This window comes from Falco rusticolus, chromosome 5 (assembly GCF_015220075.1).
Source record: "Falco rusticolus isolate bFalRus1 chromosome 5, bFalRus1.pri, whole genome shotgun sequence".
Classification (NCBI taxonomy): domain Eukaryota; kingdom Metazoa; phylum Chordata; class Aves; order Falconiformes; family Falconidae; genus Falco; species Falco rusticolus.
The window spans coordinates 14395717-14417083 of NC_051191.1; the positions used below are offsets into that span (position 1 = coordinate 14395717).

At 62.9% G+C, this 21367-nt stretch overlaps 2 protein-coding genes across 2 annotated transcripts in view; one reads left to right on the top strand and one right to left on the bottom strand.

Annotated features, from left to right (window-relative positions):
- Positions 1-2294: 2294 nt before the first annotated feature.
- LOC119148386 (zinc finger protein 628-like) lies at positions 2295-9191 on the bottom strand. Its single transcript, XM_037388467.1, is given in 3 exon segments — positions 2295-5688; positions 5690-7553; positions 9059-9191. Coding segments are annotated over 2 exon segments (5004 nt in total). The 5' UTR covers positions 7544-7553; positions 9059-9191; the 3' UTR covers positions 2295-2538.
- Positions 9192-10345: 1154 nt separating this feature from the next.
- The window catches only part of LOC119148277 (deleted in malignant brain tumors 1 protein-like), a 48581-nt gene continuing 37559 nt past the window's right edge, over positions 10346-21367 (top strand). The window contains exons 1-7 of the mRNA XM_037388245.1: positions 10346-10473; positions 10663-11415; positions 12513-12595; positions 12894-13044; positions 17096-17425; positions 18070-18399; positions 18813-18932. Of these exons, the coding sequence (XP_037244142.1) occupies positions 11370-11415; positions 12513-12595; positions 12894-13044; positions 17096-17425; positions 18070-18399; positions 18813-18932 (1060 nt within the window). The 5' untranslated portion in view covers positions 10346-10473; positions 10663-11369. The remainder of the gene's footprint in view (positions 10474-10662; positions 11416-12512; positions 12596-12893; positions 13045-17095; positions 17426-18069; positions 18400-18812; positions 18933-21367) is intronic.

The following is a 21367-nucleotide window of genomic DNA, read 5'->3' on the forward strand; positions in this document are numbered from 1 at the left end:
GCAGCGAGGCGAGGGCAGGGTGGGCAGGGTGGGCAGGGAGGGCAGCGAGGGCAGGGTGGGCAGCGAGGGCAGCGAGGGCAGGGTGGGCAGGGAGAGCAGAGAGGGCAAGGCAGGAAGGGCAGGCAGGGTGGGCAGGGAGGGCAGGGTGGGCAGTGAGGGCAGCGAGGGCAGGGTGGGCAGCGAGGGCAGGGTGGGCAGTGAGGGCAGCGAGGGCAGGGTGGGCAGCGAGGGCAGGGTGGGCAGTGAGGGCAGGGTGGGCAGCGAGGGCAGGGTGGGCAGTGAGGGCAGCGAGGGCAGGGTGGGCAAGGAGTAGAAGAAGGGCAGGGTGGCCCCGGAGGACAGGGATGGCAGGGTGGGCAGGGAGGGCAAGAAGGGTAAGGAGGGCAGTGAGGGCAGGGTGGGCAGAGAGGGCAGGGAGGGCAGGGGTCATGTCGCGACACAGCCCAGTCATGTTGCTCACACACCCGGGGGGATGCCACTAACCCCAGGAGGGGGTCCATGGGCACAGGGGGGTCTGCAGGTCCCCCTCCCCCTCTCATCCCCCTCCCACTTCACAGTTCCCGCTTCCCCCCCCCCCCAGTTTCCCACGGCACCTTCCCCCCGCGCCCCCCCCCCCCGCTCCCCCTCATCCCACCTGTTCCCCCCTCCCCCATCCCACCTGCTCACCCCCCCCCAGTCCCCCCTATCCCACCTGTTCCCCCCTCCCCATCCCACCTGCTCCCCCCTCCCCATCCCACCTGCTCCCCCCTCCCCCACCCCACCTGCTCCGCCCCCCCCATGGCCAGGGGTACGGCCCTGTGCCCCCCCCCGGGGGGTGGGGGGGCCCCCCCTGTTGCTGGCCGCAGGCCTGGGAGCGTGGTGGCCGAGGTGTGGGGGAGGGGAGACCGACAGCTGCGGGGGCACCGAAATAGCCGGGGGGGGGTGTGGGGGGTGGGGGTGGGGTGGCGGGGCCAGGTGGCACCAGCTTGTCCCTGGCCCCGTGCCCGCGGGGGGGGGGCACAGCGTGGTGTGCAGACCCACGAGCTGCTGCATCACTGCCCCTCCCCCCCCCCCCCCACTGCCCATTCTGCTTCCCCCGTATTTGCCCCCCAGCACCCCACCCCCCCGGGGTGGGCTGGGTGCTGGGGCTGGGGTCAGGGTGCTGAGTGCCAGGGTCAGGGTGCTGAGTGCCCGGGGCTGGGTGCTGAGTGCTGGGCGCCGAGCGCTGAGCGCCAGGTGCTGAGCACAGGACAGGTGGCGGCAGGATTAGCACTAACGAGCTGTTTCATAACGAGGTCGAGAGGTCATGGGGGGGGGGGGGGGGGGGCTGGCTCAGCACCCAGCGCTCAGCACCACCCCCGCTCAGCACCCAGTGCCTGGCTCAGCACCCAGCACCCATGGGGCACCGCGGGGGGGGCACACCAGTCTGACCAGTATGGGCCCAGTCTGCCCAGCACATACCCCAGTGCCCCCCCCTCCCCAGCCTAGGGGGCAGCGGGGTCTCAGGGGGTGCCCCAGGGGGGGCACTGGGGGCTGTTGGGGGTCACTGGGAGCTGCTGGGGTCACTGGGGGTCACCAGGGGCTGCTGGGGTCACTGGGAGCTGCTGAGGGGCACCCTGGGAGCTGCTTGGGCCATACTGGGGCATACTGGGAGTCAGCGGGGCCATACCAAGGCCATACTGGGAGTCAGTAGGGCTATCCTGGGGCCATACTGGGTGTCAGTGGGCCCATACTAGGGGAGATACTGGGGCCATACTGAGGAAGTCCCAGGGGCACACTGATGGGGATACTGGAGCCATACTGGGAGCCAGTGGAGCCATACTGGGAGCCAGTGGAGCCATACTGGGAGGAGGAGGGCCAGGGCCCTCCCCCACAGCCCCATGCACAACCCCCTACCCCCAGTCCTGTCCCCGCCCAGTGCTCCCAGTAACTACCCTGCCCTCCCAGTAACCCCTCCTCCTCCACCCATGGAGACGCCCCTAATCACACCACGCCCCTCACTAGCAACGGGCCAATAGCAGCAGCCCCCACCTAGCCCCACCCCTCACTAGCAACCGGCCTATAGCAGCAGCCCTGCCCCAGCCACACCTCTCACTAGCAATGGACCTGTCGCTCTGCCCCTCCCTAGCAATGGGCCTATAGCCCCACCCCACCCCTAGCCCCGCCCCTCCCTAACAATAGGCCTACAGCCCCGCCCCTCACTAGCAACAGATCAACAGTGGGAACGCTCCCCCTAGCCCCGCCCCTACCCCAGCCCCGCCCCTAGCAACACCCCCTCCCTCATCGATGGCACCCCCCAAGGAAGAGCCACATGGTGCAAGGAGGGGGCGGCACCGTTTATTGACCACGCCCACGGCCCCTGGCCCCGCCCCCCGCCGCGGGGGCTCATGGGGGGCGTAGTGGAGCAGCCTGGGGTGGTTCTTGGGGGAGGGGCCCCTGGGGCATCTTGGGGGTCCCGGGGGGGGCCCCTGGGGGTCCGGCCCCACCCCCCCCAAAGTGGGACCCCTGCCCCCCTCCCCCAGCTCTGGCTCCGCGGGGGTGGGGTCCGGGGGTCCCCCCTCAGAAGGTGTGAACCAGGGGGACACTGGGCAGCTCGGGGGCAGGGGGTCCCGTCCCTGTCCCACCACCACCACTCCCACCCCCAGCCCCGCCCCGGGCTGGGGTAGGGGGCTGCCCCCCAGCAGTGGCCCCCCCCGGCTCCCCCCGCACCAGGAGGAGGCGGGGGGAGCCGGGGGGGGGCAGCTGGGCCAGCGCCTGCAGGCAGAGGCGGGCAGGACCCCCACCTGTCCCCCGCAGCAGCAGCACAGGGGGCAGCCCCCCGGTGGACCCCACCACTGCCAGCCGTGGGGGGGGGGAGGGGGACGGCTCCCCCCCCGCCAGAAGCACCTCGGGGGGCTGCGGCTGGACATCGGGGACCTCTGCAGCCTGGAGGTGGACACTGGGCACCTCCGTGGGCTTCAGTTGTACGTTGGGCACCTCCATGGTCTTGAGTTGGACGTTGGGCACCTCTTCCACGGGCTTGAGTTGGACGTTGGGCACCTCTTCCACGGGCTTGAGTTGGACGTTGGGCACCTCCACGGGCTTAAGTTGGACATTGGGCATCTCTTCCATGGCCTTGAGTTGAACGTTGGGCACCTCCGTGGGCTTGAGTTGAGTGTCGGGCACCTCCTCCATGGGCTTCAGTTGGGTGTTGGGCACCTCCACGGGCTTCAGTTGGGTGTTGGGCATCTCCTCCATGGGCTCGAGTTGGACGTTGGGCACCTCCATGGTCTTTACTTGGATGTTGGGCACCTCCACGGTCTGAAGTTGGACACTGGGCACCTCCACGGTCTTAAGCTGGATGTTGGGCACCTCTTCCATGGGCTTGAGTTGGGTGTTGGGCACCTCCATGGGCTTGAGTTGGATGTTGGGCACCTCTTCCATGGCCTTGAGCTGGACATTGGGCACCTCCTCCATGGCCCCGAGTTGGACGTTGGGCGCCTCCATCATTTTGTGACAGGTGCTGGGCACCTCAGTGGCCTGGAGATGGTCACTGGGCACCTCCATCATCTTCGCATCGTTGGGCACCTCTGTGATCTTGAGATGGATGTTGGGCACCTCCATCATCTGGTGATGGACACTGGGTATCTCAGTGTCTTGGAGATGGACGTCGGTCACCTCTGTGGTCTGGAGATGGATGCTGGACAACTCAGTGACTTGGAGATGGATGCTGGGCACCTCGGTGGTTTGGTGACACACACTGGGCACCTCAGCAGTCTGGAGGTGTACATTTGTCACCTCTAAAGTCTGGGGATGGATGTTGGGCACCTCAGTGGCTTGCAGCTGGACAGTTGTCACCTCTGCCTCCTCAAGATGGACACTGGGCACCTCTACAGTTTGGTGATGGATGTCCGTCACCTCAGTGGCCTGGAGGTGGACATTGGCCACCTTCGTGGTTTGGAGATGGATGCTGGGCATCTCTGTGGCTTCAAGATGGACGTTGGGCACCTCAGTGGTTTCGAGATGGACGTTGGGCACCTCTGTGGTCTGCAGCTGGATGGTGGCCACCTCCATGGCCTGGAGCTGGATGTTGGGCACCTCCGTGGCTTCCAGATGGACACTGGGCACCTCCGTGGTCTCCAGATGGACACTGGGCACCTCCGTGGCCTCAAGATGGATGTTGGGCACCTCTGTGACCTCCAGATGGACATCGGGCACCTCCGTGGCCTCCAGATGGACATTGGGCACCTCTGCAGCCTCCAGACGGACATCAGGAACCTCTGTGGTTTGGAGAGGGACATTGGGGACCTCTGTGGTCTGCAGCTGGATGTTGGACACCTCGGTGGCCTGGAGGTGGATGCTGGGCACCTCTGATGGCTGTGGCAGGGCTTGGAGCTGGACATTTGTCACCTCAGTGGCCTGGAGGTGGACATTGGGCATCTCAGTAGGCTGGAGGTGGACGCTGGACACCTCAGTGGCCGGGAGATGGACGCTGGGCACCTCTGATGGCTGTGGCAGGGCTTGGAGCTGGACATTTGTCACCTCGGTGGCCTGGAGGTGGACGCTGGTGACATCCAAGGGTTGTGGCAGGGCTTGGAGCTGGATGTTGGTCACCTTGGAGGGTGGTGGCAGGGCTTGGAGCTGGACATTGGTCACCTCGGTGGCCTGGAGCTGGATGTTGGTGACCTCAGAGGGTTGTGGCAGGGCTCGGAGCTGGATGTTGGTGACGTCCAAGGGTTGGGGCAGGGCTTGGAGTTGGACATTGGTCACCTCACCGGCTTGGAGCTGGACGCTGGTGACATCCAAGGGTGGTGGCAGCGCTTGGAGCTGGACATTGGTCACCTCGGTGGCCTGGAGGTGGACACTGGGCACCTCAGTGGCCTGAAGGTGGACATGGGGCACCTTGGTGGCCTGGAGGTGGACGTTGGTGACATCCAAGGGTGGTGACAGGGCTTGGAGCTGGACATTGGTCACCTCACTGGCCTGGAGCTGGATGTTGGTGACCTTGGAGGGTGGCGGCAGGGCTTGGAGCTGGACGCTGGTCACCTCGGTGGCCTGGAGGTGGATGTTGGTGACATCTGAGGGTTGGGGCAAGGCTTGGAGCTGGACGCTTGTCACTTCGGTGGCCTGGAGGTGGACGTTGGGCACCTTGGTGGCCTGGAGGTGGACATGGGGCACCTCGGTGGCCTGAAGCTGGATGTTGGTCACCTTGGAGGGTGGTGGCAGTGCTTGGAGCTGGACATTGGTCACGTCGGTGGCCTGGAGCTGGACATTGGTGACATCCAAGGGCGGTGGCAGCGCTTGGAGCTGGACGCTTGTCACCTCGGTAGCCTGCAGCTGGACATTGGTCATCTCAGCGGCCTGCAGCTGGATGTTGGTGACCTCCAAGGGTTGGGGCAGGGCTTGGAGCTGGACGTTGGTCACCTCGGTGGCCTGCAGCTGGACGCCGGTGACCTCGGGGGGCTGTGGCCCGCGGGGGGGACCACCACCACCGATGCCACCCCTCAGCACAATGACGCTGGTCCCCGCCGGTGCCCCCGCCACCGCCTGGAGCTGGATGCTGGGCAGCCCCTGCCCCATGCCAGGTACCAACAGGATGCTCTGGCCACCACTGGGGGGTCCCACCGCCTGGGGACCCTTCCCCCCCCACGCCGGGGGACCCTCGGCGGGCAGGAGGGTGAAGGCAGGGGGCTCAGCGGGGGGGGTGGGCAGTAGGAGGAGCTTCCGCGGTGGTGGCGGTGGTGGCGCTGGGGGGGGGGCTGGGGATGAGCTGCAGCCCTTGGGGGGTCTGCACCAGCAGGAAGGTCTGCGCCTCGGCGGGGGGCGTTGGGGGGCGTCGGCGGGGGCCGCGGGGGCCGGGGGCGTGGGTGCGGAGGTGGCGCTGGAGGTAGGAGGCCATGACGAAGGCTTTGGGGCAGAGGGGGCAGCGATACGGGCGGGCGGCCGAGTGGGTGCGGCGGTGGAGCTGGAGGTTGGAGGAGTGGGTGAAGGCCTTGCCGCACTGGGGGCAGGCGTAGGGGCGCTCGCCCGTGTGCACCCGCTGGTGCTGCCGCAGGTTGGAGGTTTGGGCGAAGGCCTTGCCGCAGATGGGGCAGGTGTGCGGGCGCTCGCCCGTGTGCAGCTGGCGGTGCCGGCGGAGGCTGGAGGTGTTCTTGAAGGCTTTGGGGCAGTCAGGGCAGCGGTAGGGACGCTCGTCGGTGTGTTGCCGCAGGTGGTACTGGTAGTGGGACGCCCACTTGAAGGTGAGGCCACACTGGGCGCACTCGAAGGCACGGAGCCCCGTGTGGACACGCTGGTGGGTCTGGAGCAGCGAGGAGCGTTTGAAGGCCTTGCCGCACTCGCGGCACGCATAGGGGCGCTCACCCGTGTGGTCCCGCATGTGGTACCGCAACCCCGAGGAGCCTTTGAAGGCTTTGCCGCACTCGGTGCATTGGTAAGGACGCTCCGGGGTGGCGGACTGAGGTGCCACGGGGGGATGAGGAACCTCGGGGGGCACCCGTGGGTGCTCCGGGACGGCCACGGGGGGATTAGGAGCTTCGAGGGACACACAGGGTGGGCCGGCAGTGGGGTGGCTGCGTTGGTGAGTCAAGAGTCCAGCCAACTGGGTGAAGGTTTTGGGGCAGAGGGTGCACTTGAAGGGGCGCTCGGCAGCGTGGCCGTGCCGGTGCCGCGCCAACCCTGAGCTGTTCTTGAAGGTCTTGCCGCAGGTAGGGCAATGGTGGGGGGCGGCCGGAGGGGTCCCCGAGTGGCCGTCTTGGTGGCCCAACAGCTCCTCCTCGCTGGTGGCGCTGGAGGGGCAAGCGGAGCATCTCCAGAGGGTGTCCGGCGTCGTGGTGGGCGCTGGGAGGAGCGGGGGCATGGCAGCATGGCTCTGCAGGTGTTTCTGGAGGCAGGCGTCAGAGACAAAGGCTTTGGCGCAGCTGGGGCACTGGTGGGGCCGGGTGGCCGCATGGGTGCGGCGGTGCAGGAGGAGGTTGGAGGAGTGGGTGAAGGTCTTGCCGCACTGGGGGCAGGCGTAGGGGCGCTCGCCCGTGTGCACCCGCTGGTGCTGCCGCAGGTTGGTTGCTTGGGCGAAGGCCTTGCCGCAGATGGGGCAGGCGTGCGGGCGCTCACCTGTGTGGGTGTGCCGGTGCCGGCGGAGGCTGGAAGAGTTCTTGAAGGCTTTGGGGCATGCGGGGCAGCGGTAGGGACGCTCGCCGGTGTGTTGCCGCAGGTGGTACTGGTAGTGGGACGCCCACTTGAAGGTGAGGCCACACTGGGCGCACTCGAAGGCGCGGAGCCCCGTGTGGACGCGCTGGTGGGTCTGGAGCAGTGAGGAGCGTTTGAAGGCTTTGCCGCATTGGGGGCAGGCGTAGGGGCGCTCACCCGTGTGGCCTCGCTGGTGGTAGAGGAGGGCGGAGGAGCCCTTGAAGGCTTTGGGGCACTCGGGGCATTTGTAGGGGCGTTCGCCCGTGTGGCTGCGTTGGTGGTGAGCCAGGCGGGAGGACCAGCGGAACGCCTTCCCGCATTCCCGGCAGGCGTAGGGCTGATCTGGAGCCCCGGTGCGGGAGACAGATGGGGGCGTTGGGGGCGTTGCTCCCGCCATGCTGATGGCCCTGGGGAGGGGGGGGAAAAGATGCGAGAGGGATGGGCGGGGTGAGACACCCCCCCCACCCCACACCCCCCATTCAGAGGGGACTTGTGGCCATGTGGAAGGGCTGAGGGTGAAGGAGGGGGTGTGGCCACTGTGGGGGTGTGGCCTCCCTGGGGAAGGCCATGCCTCCCCTGGCCAGTGTTCCCCTCCAGGCCACACCCCCATACCAGTGTGCCCTTCTAGGCCACATCCCCACTCATAGGCCACGCCCCCTCCAGGCCACCTCCACATCAGCCAGGGTTTCCTTCTAGGCCACACCCCCTCCAGGCCCCCCCCCCCAGCCAGTGGCCCTTCTAGGCCACTCCCCCATCCCTAGGCCATGCCCACCCTGGGCCACCCGCACCAGCCAGTGGCCCTTCTAGGCCACACCCCATTCCTAGGCCACAACCCCTCCAGGCCACCCCCACACCAGCCAGTGGCCCTTCTAGGCCACCCCATCCCCGCGTGGCCCCTCTAGGCCACACCCCCATCCTTAGGCCACACCCCATCCAGGCCATGCCCACATTACCCAGTGTCCTTTCTAGGCCATGCCCCCACTCATAGGCCGCGCCCCCTCCAGGCCACCCCTTATCAGCCAGTGTTTCTTCTAGGCCACACCCCCCAAGGCCACATGCCCTCCAGGCCACCCCTTATCAGCCAGTGTCCCTTCTAGGCCACACCCCCCAAGGCCACGCACCCTCCAGGCCACCCCTTATCAGCCAGTGTCCTTTCTAGGCCACGCCCCACAGCTAGGCTGTGGCCCCTCCAGGCCACACCCCATCAGCCAGTGTTTCCTTCTAGGCCACACCCCACTGAAGCCACGCCCACTCCAGAACACACCTCTATTGACCAACGCCCCCCTCCAGGCCATGCCTCCTCCAGGCCACACCCCCCCACCTGAAATCCCTTCAGGCCACCCACCAGCCAGTGTCCCCTGTAGGCCATGCCTCCTCTAGACTACGCCCCAATAAACTAGCATTCCCCTGCAGGCCACGCCCCCTCCAGCCAAATGCCCCCTCCAGACCACGCCCCATCCCTAGGCCCCGCCCCATCACCCAAATGCCTACCTCTAGGCCCTGCCCCCTCCAGACCACACCCCAATCCCCTAGCATTCCCCTCTAGGCCACGGCCCCACCAGCCAAATGCCTACCTCTAGACCACACCCCAATCCCCTAGTATTCACTCTAGGCCCCGCCCCCACAGCCAGTGCCCCCCACCATGCCCCAATCAGCTATCACTCCTCTAAGCCCCACCCCCACGAGCCAGTGCCCCAGACCACGCCCCCTCTAGACCACGCCCCAACCAGCTAGCATTCCCCTCCAGGCCACGCCCCCACCACCCAAACACCCCCCTCGAGGCCCCGCCCCCTCCTGCCTCGCTCCCGCTCAGGCCCCGGCCCCCTCCCCATAGGCCCCTCCAGGCCCCGCCCTCCCCGCGCAGGCCCTGCCACCGCCCTCCCTCCAACACCCCCGCCGGTACCCGCTTTACCTGCCGGTAGCGGCACCGGGGAGGCCTCGCCGCGGCGGGGCAGGGCCGGGCAGGGCAGGGCCGGGCAGGGCCGGGCCCCGCTTCGGCCTCCCACCGCCTCACGCCCGCCCACCCCCGCCGCCGCCGCCGCCGCCGCCGCCGCGGCGCAACGACTGGGCCGCGCCGCGCGCCGAGCCACGCCCCCCCCCCGCCGTGCCGTGCGCAACCAGTGGCCCGACCCCGGCCCCGGCCCGCGCGGGGGCTGCTGGGAAATGGAGTTCCCGCCACAGCCGCCTCCGCCATCTTGACCTGGGAGGGAGGGAGGTGAGGGTGGTTGTCGCCGCTACCACGTGGGGGGACGCACAGTGGGAGGGGGGTGGGGTGCTCGGCTGGGAGCGTATCCCAGCGTGTCCGTCCCCCGGGAGCCAGGGGATTTGGGGGGAGGGGGGGCTAGAGGGCTGGGAGGGGTTGGGGGAAGGTGGGCCGGGAGGAGTGGGAAGGACGTGAGGGAGCTGATGGGGGTTTGGGAAGGCTCAGGGCAGTGGGGGAGCTGGAGGGGCAGGAGGTTGGGGGGTTTGGAGGGTTTAGGGGAGCTAATGGGGATTTGGGGGCTGGGGACAGGGAGGGAACTGGGGGGCCTGGGGGTCTCGTAAGGGTTGGGGAGACTTGGGGGGGTCAGGGGAACTGGTGGGGCAGAAGGTTGGGGGGTTTGGAGAGGTTGGGGGGGCTAATGGGGGTTGGGGAACTGGAGGGCAGGAGTTTGGAGGAGTTTGGGGGGCTGAGGGGGGTCGGGGAACTGGTGGGGCAGGAGTTTGGGGACTTTGAGGGGTTGGGGAGTCTCAGGGAGGTCAGGGGAACTGGGGGGTAGGAGGTTGGGGGGCTTAGAGGGGTTGGGGGGGCTGAGGGGGATTTGAGGGCTGGGGACAGGGTGGAACTGGTGGGCCTGGGGGTCTTGGAAGGTTTGGGAGGCTGAGGTGGGTTGGGGGAACTGGTGGGGCAGGAGGTTGGGGGGCTTGGAGGGGTTGGGGGGGCTGATGGAGATTCGGGGGCTGGGGGCGGAGGAGGACCTGGGGGTCTCAGAAGGGTTGGGGGGGCTGAGGGGGGCAGGGGAACTGGTGGGGCAGGAGGTTGGGGGGGCTGAGGGGGGTGAGGGGAAGTGGGGGAGCAGGAGGTTGGGGTGCTGAGGGGGATTGGGGTGGCTGGGGGGGGTCGGGGGAAGCAGGGGGGCGGGAGGTTGGGGGGTTTGGAGGGGTTGGGGGGGCTGAGGGGGCTGGGGTTTTGATGTCTCCATTTTGATGTCTCCTGAGTGTCATGGTGGCCATGATCTCCTGGGAGGGAGCCCCTTGGGGATCCCCCCTAGGAGAAGTTAAATCCGGAGGCTCCCGGGAGAGATCCCCCATGGATCCACCGGGCTCCCAGGGCCCGTGGCAGCCCAGGTACCCGGGGGTGGTGCCGTGGGGAATGGGGGGCAGCGGGGGTGTTGGAAAAAACCGAGTTGTTGCCAGCATCAGGCTGTTTAGACTTAAAAAAATCAAGCTTTGAGCTTCCTCCATCCTTTTTTTCAGCTGATGGGTTTCCCCCCAGCTCCACTTATCCCTTCAGATGTCTTCTTTCCCTTAATTTAGGTGGAGCAGACCACTAATTAATTGGAAAGGGAGGAGGAGAGTTTCCAGACGCTTGGAAGAGGCTGAGGGGTGCATCAGCCCTGGTGGGCTGAACCCTCTGCGGAGTCTTGGGTCTCCGTTCTGGTCCCGGGGGGAAAAATCCCGTTACAGCCAGCAGGGAAAACCGAGCCGGAGACGAAGGTCCTGATTGTTTCTCCCATCTGGCCTCCCAGAATGGTTGAGGACGCTCGGCTTTTGGCACATACTCATTTCTTTGCGCTCCCTGGAAGGTGGCAGCAAGTTTAAAGACCGCAAGGCAGCCACGGGGTAGCGTTTCCAACTGGGATAACCCACTTGCCTTCAGTAAAGATGATTTTTTGCCATCTAACTAAGCGTCTGGACAATGCAACGCAAGGAAATTCATGGCGCGCTGTGGCTGGCTTGGAATATTCCCCTTTTCCAGCAGGCAGCTGCCAAGGAATTCTCTGAAATCCTCATCTCCACGTGCTGCAGCTGATGGAAACCAAAATAAACCCTGATAAAACGTTGCATCATGTCAAGAAGACGCTTGAAGGCAGGATGGGAGCTGGGGATAATTTTGCTGCGGTTTGTGGTGGTGGCCTTCACTGCTGTTGGCCAATTTGTGGAGAAATGAGGCAAAAGTGTGAATAATTTGTTGAAAAGCAGATGTGTGACAGGGAATGTGCTGAACATGCGACGCCAGGAGGATGGAGGCCGTCAGAAGCATTGACTGTGTCTCCAGAGCCGCTGAGGGTATGGATTGGCTCGAACACTTCTGGGATTGAGTGAGAAATATCGTGTAGCCTACTTTTAGCCCTCTGGAGTTAAAAGTAAGGAGTTAAAAGTAAAATTCTAGTCCCTGGCCAGGAGCTGAGAAGGGAAAAGGCCGCAGGGTCCTTAGCATGGCGCCCCATCCCAAGGATCCCATGGCACCCCATCCCGAGGATCCCGGGGACCCCGTGGCACCCCATCCCGAGGATCCCCTTGCACCCCATCCTGGGGATCCCATCGCACCCCATCCCAAGGATCCAGTTGCACCCCATCCTGGCGATCCCATGATGCCCCATTCTGAGGATCCCGAGGATCCTGTGGCACCCCATCCCAAGGATCCCAGGGATCCCGTTGCACCCCATCCCGGGGATCCCATGGCATCCCATCCCGAGGATCCCATGGCGCCCCATCCTGAGGATCCTGAGGCTCCCGTGGCACCCCATCCCGAGGATCCCATGGCACCCCATCCCGAGGATCCCATGGCACCCCATCCCGAGGATCCCATGGCACCCCATCCCGAGGATCCCATGGTGCCCCATCCTGAGGATCCTGAGGCTCCTGTGGCACCCCATCCCAGGGATCCCATGGCATCCCATCCCGAGAATCCCGTGGCGCCCCATCCTAAGGATCCCATGGTGCCCCATCCCGAGGATCCCGAGGATCCTGTGGCACCCCATCCTGAGGATCCTGTGGCACACCATCCCAGGGATCCCATCGTGTCCCACCGCAGGGACACCATCGCCCCCCATCCTGCTGCTCGCAGCCGACAAGCCTGTTCCCGGAAAATCCTGGATTCTCCGAGAACCCTCGGGATCTTTGGGTATCTAGCCGTGGGCTGGATGTTGCCCACCTCAGAGATCGGTCTGGAAATTCCCCAAATTCTCTTCAATTAATTGTCTTCAATTAAATTCTTTTCAATTAAAGAGGAGAATCGATGCAGCGGGGGGGTGCCCAGACCCTCAGTGGTTTTGCAGCTGAACCTCAGCACGTTTTCTGGACGTATTTTTCATCTGGGGGAATATTTTTTATTTTTTTAATCCTTTTTATTCTTTATTTTTCATATTCCGTGATACCGCCAGGATCCAGGCCCTGTGTTTTCTACACGCCACGGCTTTGGCGACGTGACTTCGGGACAGACTCTGGGCGGAATGTGCTGGCTGATGTACGCAGCTCCTGGAAATCCCTGATTTTGGCAGGGAAAGGAGGCACCTCGCCCTCTGGAGCACCCTGGGTTGGCTTTTGGATCCTGGCAGGATGAAACTGGGCGTTTCCCGTGGGTGCAGCGCTCCTTACGTGAGGATCCCCAACCCTCCTGCTGCTGGGTGTGGGGATGGGGGTGGCTTAAATCTCTTCAAACCCGAGGGCAAAATCCTGGGGGTGGCAAGGAGGGAGGGATCAGTGCTGGGGGGAGGGCTGAGCGCTGGGAAACGGAGGGAACAATCCTGCTTTTTGCCACCCAGCACACCCAGCTCGGCTTGCCGCTCGCTCTGGGGACCTTCACCCGGCCGAAGGCGTATGGGACGAGCATGAGGGTTTCCAGATGTCATCTCCTGTCCCTGCCCAGCCACCTCGCAGGAGCATGGCTCCTTGTCTACCTGGTTTGCTTCTGTGGTGAGTAGCGCTCACTCGAGGGATGGAGCATCCTAGAAGGAAAGAGGGGGGTGGGGGATGAAGGGGAACGAGGGGGCACTAGGCTGGTGGAAGGAGGGAAAACTTCCTCCGAGCCTTTAAAAAAAGCAGGGAAAAGCAGTGCATGGGGAAGGAGACCTCGTTAGCTGGGGGATTATCCCGGTTTCTGTGCTGTTGGCCTTGCACAGAGGTTGGGAAACAGAGGTTGGAGTCCCATCAGCCGGTGTCGGTCCAACCTAGAAATCGTATTATTTGCGTTGGCCGCTGCTTCAGGGCTGGCTGCTTCGTTTACAAATAGCACAAGGTCCTTTCTCCTCCCCCCCCAGCGCAAACAGGAGCGTTTGCTCTGCAGGTTTGGCGGGAGGTGAAGCGATTGTGCCACCAGCAGGATGCCAAGAGGGGTTTTTCTCTTTTTTTGGTTATTCTCTTTTTGCATCCTCTTCTCCAGGGGATGCTGCAGCCTCTACCCAGACACCAACCTGACCATCCACCCACAGCTCAGCCACTCCGGCACTCGATTAAACTTCATATTATATCATATTTTATATCATGTATTTTGTATATAACATATACTATATTATATATACTGTATATAACGTATACTATATCATATATACTTTCATATTAATTTTGTTGCTATGATCTCAGCCCCGATCACGCCCTTCTGTAAGACATGGTTGGGCGCTACAGGTTGATTAATTTGCTGCACAGGCTCCTTATCACCTTGTGAAAATCGCTAATTAAAGCACCAAGAGCAAGTTGCCATCAAACCCATTGCCCTGTGGAGTTTGCAGCCCCGCCGGCAGCATATTGAGGATATTAAGAGGAAAAAAAAAATAAATCTCTGAAGCCCTTTTAAAGATAATTATTTTTCCAAAAGGGGCTTTGTGGAGCGATTTTGTCTCCTGGATTTGGGTTTTGTGGATTTTTTTTGTGATTATTTTTGATTTGTCTTTGAGCTTGAGGTAAGCCACCGCCATCAGCTCTGTGAAGCCCGTGTGAGTGCCGCAGCTTTTCCCGGTGCTGCTTTTCGGCACCGGACCCTCTTCATATCCCTCTTGCAGACCCTGTTGCTTCCCAGCGGGATCTCCCCGATGGGGCAGGGGACGATGACGACACAGCAAAGCAAATCCCTCACAGGGAGTGTTGTTTGTCTGTGTCCATGTCCCCCCACCCCAAATTTTCCAAGAGCTCACCGCGGCGCAGAGCACCCGCGCCCCCAGCGTGGTTTTGTCCCGCACGAGGGATCACCCCTAGTGAGTGATTTGGAAAGATCTGTGTTAATTGCACCTTCCTGGGATGCTGAACCACCTCCGGGGAGGGGGGTGCATAAGGACCCCTTGTGCATTGTGTGCCTCCGTGGTGAGCAGGACACGCGTGCCTTGATTTACCTCCGTGTTTCGGGGGCGCAGGCAGGGCTGGGGACCTGTCGTGTTTTGTGGGCAGGTGCTGCGAGACGTGGCTTGGGGATCAAGGGAATGGCTGGCAGGAAACACCTGGATTCCTTCTCCCCACCAGAGACGGGATGGTTTCCCTGTCCTTGCCTCTGGCGAGCTGCCGTCAGCTGGAGAACGCTCTTTTTCTGGCCCTAAACCGCGATGCTCCAAAAATCCAGAGCTTTGGTGGCTGATGGAGGTGCGAAACCGCTGGAAGATCCCATATCCCAATGGACACAAGGGGTGCTGTCACCTCCGCCTCGCAAAGAGGGTGCGGTGCCTCGTGGACAGCAGGAAAAAAACCCCGAATTTTTCCTCCTCCTCTGGAGAAACCTCTGGAGCTCCAGCCACAGCTGGAAAGATGCTGGGTTGCCAGGACTGTGCGGTCTTGCCCCTATCCTGAGATCCCAAGGTCTAGCAGAGCACAGAATGGTCCTGGAAAGATGAGGGATGGAGAATTTCTGCTGGTTCACCTCTTGTGTCCCCCCCAGCGTCACCCAGCCACCCTGTGGCCACATGCGTTGGCCCAGCGCAGCTTCACCTGGCAAACAGCGTCAACGCTTGTTCGGGAAGGGTAGAAGTGGAACACAACCACCAGTGGGGAACTGTCTGTGACGATGACTGGAATTTCTCCCATGCCACCGTGGTGTGCTGGCAGTTGGGTTGCCTGGCGACAGTTGCAGCTCACCGGGTGGCTCGTTTTGGCCCGGGATCGGGCCTGATTTGGTTGGATGACGTGTGGTGCAGCGGGAGCGAAGCCGCTTTGTCCGAATGCTCAGCCAGACCTTGGGGGGGGTGTCAGCAACTGCAATCACAACGAAGACGCCAGCGTCGTGCACGCAGGTCACGTCGTGCTTGTGGACCAGGAGAAGCTCAGCGGAGGATGCTCTGCTCCGGGTATCCATCCTGGGCTGGGGGACCTTGTCCCCCTTGTCCCATCTCCAGCGGTTTTGCCGCTCTTTAGCCGTGCAGCTTTGTGAAAATAAGGAGAAACAGGGAAAACAGGAAGGAAAAAGGTGTTGGCGCGGGCACTGAGGAGAGGGGAAGCGTTGCAGTGGGTCCCAGTTCTCCTAGCCAGGTCTCGACCCGCTGCGCTACAGGGACCAGTAGCCCACCAGTAGCAAAGATGGAGGGGGTGGGGGGGTCCTGAAGAAGGGACAGTGGCAAGAGGGGTCTGCAGAGTCTCTCCCTTTGAGGGGGGGACACTGCAGTTGTGGGAAGGGTTGAGGGGACTATAAAAAGGGATTTCTTGCGCTCATGGTTGAATGTGCGTGGTCTCTGGGGTCGCACGGCTGGTTTTGCCCCCACCTGAGGTGTTTAGCCCCAAGTTTTTGATATTCCTCGATGGTTTGGGGGCACTTTTGTGGATATGCTGGGCTTATGGACCACCCCTCTTGCACAAACCCTCCCCTGGGCATGGGTGTCACTGCAGTGCCGTGAAGCAGCACCTTGGGGGTGATGTGGTCTGATGTTCTCCTCGTGGTGTCTCCTCATGGTGTCTCCTCGTCCCCTCTCTCATTGTCCCCTCTCTCATCGTCCCCTTGTCCCTCCTCGTGTCACACTCGGGCATGGTCCCTGACGCACCGATGCAGCTGTGCCTGGAGAATGGCTCTGGCCACTGCTCGGGCCGTGTGGTCGTGCTCCGGCAGCAGCAGTGGGGGACAGCGTGTGACGCCGGCTGGAGCCTGGCGGAGGTGGTGGTGGTGTGTCAGCAGCTGGGCTGTGGCACGGCCATCTCAGCAGCGCATTCGGCTCATTTTGGGCAAGGGTCCGGCCACATCTGGCTGGCCAACATCACCTGCACGGGGATGGAAGCTTTCCTTTCCCGATTGCCACACCAGGCTCTGGGAAGCCCATGGCTGTGACCACCGGGACGATGTCGGTGTGGTGTGCTCAGGTCCGTGGTAGGCGGGATAAGTACCCTGCGTGGGGGGGTCAGCTCAATCGCGTCCCTTTACCCACCTCGGGGTTAAAAAAAATGAAATCCAGAGGAGTAGGCTTGACCCAAGGACCCTCCCAGAGTCGCTGTTGACCCCAGGACGCTCCTGTATGCCTTGTTGACCCCAGGACCCTCCCAGAGTCACTGTTGACCCCAGGACCCCCCCGACCAGAGTCACTGTTGACCCCACGACCCTCCCACAGTCACCGTTGAACCCAGCACCCTCCCATACTGTTGACCCCAGGACCCCCCTACAGTTGCTGTTGACCCCAGGACAGTCCCACAGTTGTTGTTGACCACAGGACCCCTCCCACAGTCACCATTGACCCCAGGACCCTCCCAGAGTTGCTGTTGACCCCAGGACCTTCCCATACCGTTGCCCCAGGATCCTCCTGTACTCCTTGTTGACCCCAGGACCCTCCCACAGTCCCCGTTGACTCCAGGAGCCTTTGTCAGCCTCCAAGCTGCGACCCCTCTATCCATCCCCACAAGGAGCAAACCCCAAGCCCGCCCTGTCGCTGCAGCAACTTTCCCTGGCAGCTGGAGGCTGTGCACATGGAAGGATGCTCTGATTTTCCGACGGCTCAGCACCTTGCGAAGCCCCAGCGGTGCTGTGGATGACAGTCAGGTATGGATGTGTCCCTTCCTCCCTTCGCAGGTGCGGACGTGTCGGAGCAGCACCGAGTGCGGCTGGTGAACGGCTCAAACCGGTGCGTGGGACGAGTCGAGGTCTTTCATGATGAGAAGTGGGGAACCGTCTGCGATGATGGCTGGGACCTCCACGATGCCACTGTCGTCTGCAAGGAGCTGGGCTGTGAGGCAGCGCTGTCTGCACCAGGCTCAGCTCATTTTGGACCGGGCTCTGATCCCATCTGGCTGGACGACGTTCACTGCGTGGGGACGGAGTCTTCCCTCACCCAGTGCGAGTTCAGCAACTGGGGAGAGCACAACTGCCACCACAACGAGGATGCTGGCGTGGTGTGCCTGGGTAACACCGGCTGGGGGACCGGGGTGGGCGAGCCAGGGTGGTAGGTGGCCGCCCAGGGGTGGCTGGGGTAGTGCTGGAGCTGATGTTCTACCCCAGGGTTCTGCCGCGTTCTCCCTCCGCTCCCTCCGCTCCCTCCTCCCCATCCCAGGGCTGTGCTGGGTTCTCCCTCCGCTCGCTTTTCCCTGTCCCCTGGGCTGTTCCCAGCTTTTCCCCAGCCACTTTTCTCGGGAGTTGAGCAAAAAAACGCTGCCCTGGCATAACCAGGAGCTGTGCACCTGAGTGGAATTAATTTAATCTCGATTACGTCCCTCTAGCTCACCCTGGATGGGCAAAGCCTTGTTCAGGGGAAAAAAATATTAAAATCCAGGCACTTTCCTAGACACAGGAGGTCCAGTGGCACCAGGGGGGTGGGTGTGGGGTCTCCCATGAGCCCCATCCCGCAGATTCCAGCCCTGTAGTGACGCGTATGGAGTCAGGCAGTTGCGAGGGGATGGAGTGAGGCAATCCACGCCTCGTAGCTGGTGGTGGGTGCCGGTGGTTTGCCTTCAGCTGGGTGGGAGAGGGAAAAAAACCCGACCTGGGAGCAAGTTGGAAGCTCCGGGTGGCATCTGGGGTGGGACTTAACCCTTGGGTTTGTCTGGCAGGCACGGACCCCTTGGAGGTGCGGGTGCGGGACGGCCCCGGTCCCTGCGTGGGGCGGGTGGAAGTGCTCTCCAACACTACCTGGTACGGGGTGTGCGGCAGCAGCTGGAGCTTGCTGGAAGCTGAGGTGGTCTGCAGGCAGCTGGGCTGTGGGCCAGCCCAGTCGGCGCCCACCGGAGCCCAGTTCAGCCCCGGGGACGGCCGTGCCTTGCTGGAGGGGCTGAGATGCCGGGGGACCGAGGGGCTGCTCCTAGAGTGCCAGCAGAAGGAGATGGGGCCGGGGGCATGCCGGCAGGGCTCGGCGGCCGGCGTGGTGTGCGCGATGCCCAAGGGTAAGCGCCGGAGTCTGCTGTCATCTGCTTGTTTACATTGCACATTTTGTCTTTATATTTTTATCATAATTTCCGAATTGTTTCCGTAAACCTTTTTCCTGGGAGGGGGTGGGTGGGCAGAGAAGGCCACCAGCAGGGTGAAGGCATCTCAGTGGCTTTGGACCCCAGAGCATCCCCCCACTCTGTTTGCACAAACCCACTGTGGGGGGGTGGGTGCACCCGCCCACCCCTCCCCTTCCCCCCAAAAAGAGGCGGAGCTGTGATTCCCGCTGCTGCTGCCGAGGCTCAGCCCTGTGCCTCGGGAAGGACGTGGCACACCACCCCCCCCCCCAAACCGTGCAGCAGAAGGGAAGGATGAAAGGGGGGCAGCTCATCCTGCTGACCCCGCCTCGTGTGCTTGACTCTTCCTGCAGACCTCATGCAATCCTGTTCGGTGCTGGGGGGCCTGCTTGGCACCGAGGCGATGCTCTGCGGCGTCCTGCTGGTTCTCTACCTGTGGGCGAGGTACGGAAGGCGGGCCGGACGCTCCCTAGGTAAGAGCAGGACCGTAGTACATGCGGTGGGGCTGGCTGCGCTCCCAGCTGGCCTGGGTGCCCCCCACCCTGGGGCTGGGGGTCACAGCGTCATCCTGCGCCTTCGTTTTGCAGACAAGATGCTTACAAAGAAGACTGAGGACACCGGTGTGGCATCCCAGGCTTAGGCGGGATGCAAAGACCCTAGAAGACCCTTGTTTTGTGGAGCTGGAAGAGCAGAGCAGCGGCTGCGACGGTCAGCAGAGGGGGAGCCCCCTGGAGCAGGGCAAAGACCCCCACCCCATGTGTCCCAGAGCCCCCAGCTCACTGCGCTGAGCCTCTGTGGATCTCCCCACTCAGCACCACGAAGCCCCTCAGCCTCCAAGCCAGGTCTTCTCGGACTGACCCCCATCCGGTCCCTCTGCAGAGGATCCATCCTGACCCCATCCGAGCAGATCCCTCTTGTTCCCCCCCCCTACAACCGCTCTAATCCCTAATCCCAGCCCCCCACCCCCCCCCATAATCCCCATAACCCACTGCAGGTCACCACCCTCCCCACATTCCCGACGGGATCGCACCTTTTCCCCTAGATCTCCCTGGAAAGTGAGGATTACCAAGCTGGGAGCATGGTAATGAGAAGGAAAATGAGGAGGGGTCTTCAAAGCCTGTCTAGGATATGGTGAGAAGCCCCTCCTCCCCCGTATTTATTTGAAGACCAGTAAAAATCCTGAAATCCAAAAAACCAGGAATGCGGCGTGATAGGTAGTTGGGGCTATGGCGTAACCTGGCGAGGTGGAGGAATAAGCCCCTTGGTTGTAGCAGCACTGTCAAGAGACGGGAGGTTCCAGTTGACCAATGCTGGGTCAGAAATGCTCCTGGTCACCACCAAGGAAGCATCATGTTTGTCGTGGAGCAAGCCATGGAGCTCCAGATCCATCCATGGTCCTGGTCACCACCAAGGAAGGGTTACATTCATGGTGGAGCAAGCCATGGAGCTCCAGACCCATCCATGGTCCTGGTCACCACCAAGGAAGGGTCACATTCATGGTGGAGCAAGCCATGGAGCTCCAGACCCATCCATGGTCCTGGCCACCACCAAGGAAGGGTCACGTTCGTTGTGGAGCAAGCCATGGAGCTCTAGATCCATCCGCCACTTTGGTGAAGCCAGGTCGTGGTCAGAGAAATGTCCCAGCTCCGCCGGGAGGGAAGGAAAGGACCACCAGCTTGGGCAGGTTGCGATGAGGTTGCACCGAGGTTGTCGCTGCACAAGGGCGTGGAAGGGAAGTGACGTGACGCAAGAGGCAGCGGGGAGAAGATAGGCCTGATGGAAGTCACAGTGTGTATTTCCATGGCCTTCAGGTCTGGCCTCCTTCTAGAACCTCGCCCTCTGTGGCCAGGTGTCTCCTGTCAATGTGTGGCCACAAGATCACCTGCTGCTCCTCCATGGACATCCATCCGTCCGTCACTCTTAGGATTATGGGGTTTCTCATCTGGCAGCTGAGCCTTCTCATCTTCCTCCTGGTCCCCCCCAGGAGCCCTGGTCTCCCCCAGGAGAGGTGGTCCTCCCCAGGAGCCCTGATCCTCCCCAGGAGCCCTGGTCTTACCCACGAGATCTGGTCCTCCCCAGAAGATCTGGTCCCCCCCAGAAGATGTGGTCGCCCCCAGAAGACCTGCCCCCCCTAGGAGACGTGGTCCCCCCCAGGAGCCCTGGTCCACCTCAGAAGACTTGGTCCTCCCCAGGGGACCTGGACCTCTCCAGAAGATGTGGTCGCCCCCAGAAGACGTTCCCCCCTGAGGAGCCCTGCCCCACCCCCCGAGGGGCCCTGGTCCCCACCAGGAGCCCTGGTCCCCCTGAGAAGATGTGGTCCTCCCCAGGAGCCCTGGTCCTCCCCAGGAGATCTGGTCCCCCCCAGAAGACCTGGCCCCCTCAGGAGATGTGGCCCCCCCCCCTCCCCAGGAGACCCGGTCCACCTCAGACTGGTCCCCCCAGAAGACCTGGTCCCCCACAGAAGACCTGGTCCTCCAGCCTTGCCTGTCCCAAAGTTCACACCGCAGACCCAGGTTCCTTCTGGCTCCGGCTGGATTCCCTCAAAATCTGGGAAAACAGGAACCTGGCCCCAGTTTTGTGCCGTAAAATCCATGCACGCCCTTTGGAGAATGTCTTCATCATCAAGCTGGGGTGACACGATGCTCCTCACGGCTCCTGCAGGATCTGCACCCGCCGGATCCCAGCGCTTGGGCTTGGTGCAGCACCTCAAGAAGGAATTTGGACACAACACCCGCGTTCCCAAGGGATGTAGGACTGGGACTCACTTCCAAAGTGATTTTATTTTTTCGTCCAAATGATGAAAACGGCCCCAGAGGGAACACGCTCGCCTGGGGCCGCGTCGTGCTCCAACGGCCGATGGCATTTCCGTGCCGGTTGATCAGGAATCTCATTGCTGTTGGGATTTTTT